The 7207-nt window shown below is 32.6% G+C and overlaps 1 protein-coding gene across 1 annotated transcript; it reads right to left on the reverse strand.

Moving 5' to 3' along the window:
- Positions 1–2662: 2662 nt before the first annotated feature.
- Positions 2663–6713, reverse strand: LOC136203095 (NADP-dependent glyceraldehyde-3-phosphate dehydrogenase). Its single transcript, XM_065994147.1, has 7 exons — positions 6486–6713; positions 6053–6375; positions 4299–4418; positions 4078–4214; positions 3469–4003; positions 3263–3379; positions 2663–2942 (listed from the first exon to the last, which is right to left on the reverse strand). Exons 1-7 carry the CDS (start codon positions 6628–6630, stop codon positions 2829–2831), a joined length of 1491 nt encoding a protein of 496 aa, XP_065850219.1. The 5' UTR covers positions 6631–6713; the 3' UTR covers positions 2663–2828.
- Between the last annotated feature and the right edge of the window lie 494 nt (positions 6714–7207).

Here is a 7207-nt window from a genome sequence, read left to right on the forward strand (position 1 = left end):
GACCTAGTAGAAGAAGAGAACATAAAGACATATGCTAGATTTTTAGAAATTGCATTTAGGATCCAGGACATTACCATGCAGTCAGCCCGCTGTCACTGATGAAATTCTGGTGAGGTTTTGCTAGGAGTGAAGTCATCACTAAGCACAAAATCGAGTTTCTCCATAGCGGAGAGAGCCAATAACATAGCTCGCCTCCAAGTGACGTAATTAGAACCATTTAAAAGAACTGTAACAAGCACAGTGCCACGGTTATCAACTGCAGTAAGATGTAGACAGTATGTATGATCATCTTGAACATAAGAAGACCGATGTCTAGAAGTATTTACGTCACGAAAATGTATATTATTCATATCATGTAATGGTGTAGGAGATAGAACTTGATCAGAAAAATTAGGCTGATGTACCTTGGAGTTCAGTTGAGACATCGACAATGCACCAGTCGGTGAATGAGAATCAATGATTTGTGGCTGGCCAAAAGTTACACGTCTGATTGTTGAAGGAACCGGAGCAGTAATAGGTAATTTCGGTAAGAATAACTCTGGTGGAGGTGCCGACAACTCAGCCATCGCGGATGGAGATGGAGAAGAGTCCGAAGAAACTTCGAAGTCAATAAATCCAGGTTCTGTCATTTCAGTTGAAGTAGAGAAAAAACAGAGATAAACAGATGAATATGAAAACAGATAAGATGAAGATCACCAGAGAAAAGAAACGATCTGAAATCCGATGAAATCCAGAAAACCGATCAGAGAAACCGATGAATGCCAGAAAAATCGATCAGAGATGAGGAGTACGATCGAAACCGTAATAGAGATTATGAAACCAGAGAAAATCGATCCGAAATCCGAAGGAATCGATGAAGATGAAAGCTAGAAAAAAATGAGGAATACCGATCTGAGATGAAAAACCGGAAAAAATAGTTTCAAACTGAACCAGACAATAATGGAAGAAAGATGAAGTCGTTGAAACGAGATTAAAAAAGGAAGAAGATGATTCTCGAAACCAGAAGTTTTCTCGAGACACAACAAAAAATAAGCAGTGATAGACACACAGAGACGTGATGAGAGAGAAAAAACTAATTTCCAATACACATGTTTTAGAGAAAGTTAAGTTAATGGATGTAAAATTACAAAATCAGTTCATAAGAACGATGAATATTCTAATAAAGCTTGAGAGTGTGAAAGAATTTGCTTTGGTACCATGTGTGATTAGACACAAATGTGAAATATAATAAACACTCTTATTGATTATGATATTATTTACATGTATTTACGCTATCATTTACAATATATAATTACTCTTCTACCCTTTATATGTTTATGTAATTGCATCAATACTAAATACATTAATAAAATAGATTCACACTATAATGAGTGCAATGATTGTTATATCACTTGAATTGAATTGCGTGTACAACCTTAAAAAACTCTCTCATTTTCTCTCGCTTAGTTGTTAGGCGTTACATTCTGCTTGTACCAATCATATTCAAGCAAATAGATTCCCATTGTAATAAGAGCAATAATTGCTAGATCACTTGAATTGGGTGTACAACCTTTTAAAAGATCTTTGCATTTTCTCTTTCTTAGTTATTAGGCGTTGTATAAATGCATCATTCTATTTTCTTTTGTAATCAATAAGATAGAAAGTTCTTTCTCTTATTCAATTAACTTCTTATGAATACACTACACCATATTAAAATCCAAATAAGAGTTAATAGAACTTAATATTAAAATAAAAATATTGAATTTTGCTTAAATTTTCTTACTAGTTTATTGTCTACTAGAAATTTGTATTTCAATTCTTTCATTCAAAGATATGATTAAACTGAAGAGTTTTGTTTCATTTCTCCTTATCTTTTTGTTTGAAACATTATATGTAACGATCCAATATTGAGAGGATGACATCAGAGTGAAAGGACGGAAAGACAATTAACGAAATAAGGGTAAATTAATATTTTAAATGGAAAGAATAACTAAATTGGGAAGTAGAACAAAACATAAAGACCTTATAAGGTATTTTAGGTGGCATACTTTCTTTTTCTAGTCTCTAAATAAAAGAATCTAAGAAATAAGGTGAGAAAACTATTTTCTCTTGAAAAGTCCAAATATTTTTTGGATTACAATGAGTCGAAGTTTGATTAGGATGAAATCGGAGATAAAAAAAGAAAAAAGAAAAAAAATGATTTCACCTTATTAACATAAGTGATAAGCAGCTATAGAGTTGAATTTGTTGCTGGTTCAACTTCAAATTTTACTTGTAAATGAAAATCCTGAAGAGAATAAATCATCTTAGATGGAATTTTTGGTTCAACACTAGTATATTCTCTTTGTATTTCTAGATAAAACAAATAAAAAAAATAAAAATAAAAACTAAAAAAGTTAATATATGATTTAAAAATGGAATAATATGATTTCTTATATAAAAAAAGTCATGAAATAGTTTTTCTATTTTGGTATTCTATTTTCAAGGATATAAAGTTGCTCTGGTTGTTAAATTCAAGAAATTGTATAGTGAATAATAGGCTTTGAACAAATTACAATAACAATTTCCAAGTCATACATCTAACCTATCTCACACTTAGCGTCCGAAAAATGGTAAAAAATACTAAACACTTTTATGAATTAAAAGGTAAAAAATAGTTCCGAAAAATGGAACCAAACGACACTTAATTCCAAACAGTTGATTTATATAATATAGAAACTTCACTATTTATTATATAATTAGGTAAAAAAGTACATACATAATATAAGTCTTTAATACACAACAATTCCTCCAAATAATCAGCTACATTGATATTAATTTAATAATTAAGATTAAGATAGTGGATAATACTAACCCATAGTATAAGAAGGGGTTGTTAAGTTAATGACAGTGCTTTTGACCTTTGTCATCATGTTTATGCTGTTGGTTATGCCTTGTGATCCTATTCCACTATCCTTCAAACCCTGCATTGCATTCAAACACATAAATAACTTCTAATAAATATGATATTTCTTTTATTGCAAACTAGACCGTATTTTTCGGGATGTTCGTAGGAGAAGCCGGAGCCGGTCCTCTTAAGGACTCCATGGCTCTGATACCATATAAATAAAGACCTAACTCATCCGAAAAGGTGAAGATTGTCTCACATATTTAAGGAGCCATATAGCTCCCTCATTTAGCAATGCGGATGTTTAACAAAAACACCGTATCCCTCTACTTGAAAATGCTTAAAACCATATGATTTCCTTTTTCCAATTTCAAAATCAACCACAAGTTTCTTTACCTGAAACGGAAAATGATCCGGTCCACGAGCCGGGGCAGAATTGATTTGAACAGTTCCAGTCTCCATCGCATCACTTATCAACACTGCCTTGTTGATGTCCTTTGTGAAAACACAACCCTGCATTTCATTACTTGCAAGTATCACTACCAAAAACATGGAGAAATTATAACAAATGAAGACAGTAATCAGTATATCTATATATATACCTGGAGGCCAAAATTGCTAGCATTGCAATGATTGATACCTTCTTCAACAGAATTGATCCTCATAACCGGAACAACCGGCCCGAACGGTTCTTCCCACGCTATCCTCATATCAGGCCTAACATTATCCAACAGCAACGGCCAAATAAGGTTGCCTTCTCGTTTGTATTCTTGGCAGAAAGTTGCTCCTTTCTCTTTAGCATCATTAACTAGTCCTTCAATGTAATTAGCAGATGATTCCGTAACTACCGGAGTGATATCGCAGTCATCCTCCGGCGGTCCAATTCGCAATTTCGCCACTCTTGCCTTAACCTTCTCAACGAGAGAATCAGCAACCGAGTCCATTACCAAGATAACCTTAATAGCTGTGCATCTTTGGCCGCTATACGAAAATCCCCCTTTTATAACATTTGCTGCTACCAAATCAAGATCAGCATCCTCAAGGACAATGCAAGCATCTTTTCCTCCTAACTCCATTTGAAGCGGAATCATCCCCGCCTTCTTCGAAATAGAAATTCCGGTATCCCCACCGGTGAAGCTGAGAACACACGAAAGAGTAATTAATTAGATTATCTTTAGCACACCTTGCATTACAAATAGCAGACATTTTACCTTATGCAGTTAACACCGGGATGCATAGTAAGGAAGTCGCCGATCTCGGAGCCTTTACCGGTTACACAGCTGATAAGACCTTTAGGAAAACCGGCCAAGTGGAAGCAGTGAACCATATGGAGGCAAGAGACAGCACCCTGAATTAAAGAAAATTGTGGAAATTGGTTAATTTGATAGGTTTATTTTAGATGATTAGGAAGGGAAGGTGTTTGATAAAATACCTGAGTGGGAGGCTTGAGCACAAGAGAGTTTCCAGCAATTAAAGCAGGGCCAATCTTTGAGACAGCAAGGTTTACTGGATAGTTGAAGGGAGGAATTGCTAAAACCACTCCTAGTGGGATCTACAATGTCATAATTGAACTTGATCAATCAATTAATACTATGTAACACCTTCTAATTTCCATAAACATATAGGTAAAAAGCATGGTGAAGTTCTTGATCATTTTGATTATGGTGCATTGATTCATTATCTCTTCGTTTCCACACACTAATCTTTTATTTACAGTTACATAAACCCCAGCAGAAAAGTAAACCTTTTTTCTTGTTCATAAAACTATGTTAACGGAGCATCATGCATTTTAAAATATATTATTTCAGGCAGATGAAATGAGTAAAGCTCTTTTAACCGAGTTTATGATCGCATCGAATTAATTTAATAACCAGGGGCTTATGTAATAATAATAAAAATAAATAAAAAACTTAAGTTCTATTTGGTAAATAGTGATTAGTTGATTGTAAACTTGTCTGGTAAAATTTAATTTATTGCTAATAGTTATTTGTGTAAATTACAAATAAGGACATGTAAAAACATTTATTTGGGGTTAAAAACGTCATTCAAAAAAGATGGGGAATAAACTAATTGAAAAAACTAATAAAATGAGTTTTTTCAAAATTAGCTTTTTGGATCCAATAAACTTTTGGAACATCTCTTCACCAAACATCAGTATTAAATGTTCGGCTAGTCAAAATCTTTAAAATGACTCAAACATTAATTTTACCTCAAACAGCTGCGTGACAAACCGGACCTTAATATGTTAAAATGAGCATCAATAGTTTTTTTTCACCAAAATTAGAATGATCATCTATCTTGACAATTTTTGGTCATATATTTACTTCTGTATTAAAATATTCTGATAGAAAAATATTCTAAATTTACCAGGGTCATTTTTATATTAGAGTTGTTTTTCTTATAAGATTTATATTTAAAAAATTAAATTCACAAAAGATCAAATATATATGAGAATCTAATATTATATATGTCATATGAGACTAATATTTTTTTTTTATAGTTTGTACGATTCATCAATTGAAGACTCGTCAAATACTCTTTAAGTGTATCATCTCTCAATTAAAACTTTTTGTATACGCTACAATTAGGAACTCAAGATTCAGTTTAAGCGATTTAAAGCTCTTCGCCAACCTTGATTTGTTACTAGGCTAATATTTTATTTAATAAAATAATCATGATGATATATTCTTGACTTATTTCTATTTTCTTCATCCACACACATATATATATAAATTTGTCTTAAAACATTAGAAAAAGAAATATGTTCTGTTTCTATCTCTATCTAATTCTCTGGATATTCTGTTAGTTCTTTATGTCAAACTCGTCACACCCCATCACTCATCACCACTTCCAATAAAACTTGGTTCACATATAACGGATTATCACACCATCATATGGTCCCTAAATTTGCAACTTTTATGCATTTAACCCCCCTTTTTAAATTTGACACATTCAACCTTTAATCAATAATAAATTTACATATTGACCTCTAAATTCTTTAATTTTTGCACATAGAGCCCTGGATAGTCTATAAATTTACACATTGAACCCTTGATTAAATGATCTAATTAGGACCTTTAAAAGGATTCAATATCTAGGCATATAAATGATCAGAAGTAAGATCAATGGCTAAATATGTAAATAAGAGGAAAGAACACAATTTAATCCAAAATGAAAAAGATATACCTTAGAAGTGAGGCAATATTTGGTCCTCTCATTACCAGGAAAACTATCTGAAACTAAGAACTTTCCCTCACCCAAAATCCTGACACCTTCTTCAGCAGTGTAGGATATAAGATCTCCAGACCTCACAACCTCAGTCACAGAATCTTTGGCAGGTTTAGCAATCTCTTTAACAAGGCACTCAGCAATAGGGACTTTGTGGTCCTTAAGAATAGCAGCAGCCTTATGAAGAAGCTCAGCTCTCTTCCAAAGTGGAGTTTTAGCCCATGCTTTCTGTGCTTTTTTTGCTATTTCCATCACTTTGTTTACCTCTTCTTGTGAGCATGCTATTCATCCAATTTCAATTTCAATTTCAATTTCAATTTCAATTTCAATCAATTTCAATTTCAATTTCGATTTGACATGCATTGAAGAAGATAAAATGAATTGATTTTACCTTGAACTTTAAATTGAGCTTTCCTGGTGGTGGGATTGATAATGGCAACACTTTTACCGGAAGTAGAGATCTTCCATTCTCCATCAGAGTAGTATTTATAGACATCTCCTTCAATAATGTCTGCAAAAACTCCAGTTCCAGCCATTTTTAATGGACTACTCCAAGAACAAGACCTTCTTCTGTGAAGAGAAAAAAGAGTAGCTATGGGAGAGTGAATGGAGTGGTGGGAGGTTGGTTTTAACTTTTAATATTTATTTATAAGGAAAAGGTTAGCCACGTAATTGCTGTTTGGTTCATATTCTGCCAACTCAGCCTTTTCATTTCTTCCATTATTACTTCATTTTTCCAAAGGGAGGAGTATTTAAAAGGAAAAAAAAAAAAACTCAGGTTTAACAGATGTGGTTAAAATTTTATAAACAACAATATATGTTTTTGTGCAGTTTGTAAACTCAGACATTTGATCAAAATTTATTACCGTGCTTGTTTACTTTAAAAAAAAAAAAAAAACAATTTGGAGCAATTGTGACTTTATAAATTAGATCATATATGAGATCTGGCTTTAAAATTGACCAAATAATAAGTATTATTTGATGGAAAAATTGATTCACGAATCATTTAGCTGTAAATTTCGCAAACCTCATGCTTCTGTTTATAAAATTTTAAACTACGTTATGCGGTTGAATCTTGTAAGTCCATTTGTAAATCTGCAATTGGACAAAAAC

This window comes from Euphorbia lathyris, chromosome 8, assembly GCF_963576675.1.
Source record: "Euphorbia lathyris chromosome 8, ddEupLath1.1, whole genome shotgun sequence".
Lineage (NCBI taxonomy): Eukaryota > Viridiplantae > Streptophyta > Magnoliopsida > Malpighiales > Euphorbiaceae > Euphorbia > Euphorbia lathyris.

What these genes read in the sequence shown, in the direction of transcription:
- LOC136203095 (XM_065994147.1), bottom strand. Translation starts at nt 6,630, where the DNA reads ATGGCTGGAACTGGAGTTTTTGCAGACATTATTGAAGGAGATGTCTAT. An exon ending in AGCTCAATTTAAAGTTCAAG is followed by an intron (nt 6,376 to 6,485) that starts GTAAAATCAATT and finishes TTGGATGAATAG; the next exon opens with CATGCTCACAAGAAGAGGTA. An exon ending in CTAGCAATTTTGGCCTCCAG is followed by an intron (nt 3,380 to 3,468) that starts GTATATATATAG and finishes AATGAAATGCAG; the next exon opens with GGTTGTGTTTTCACAAAGGA.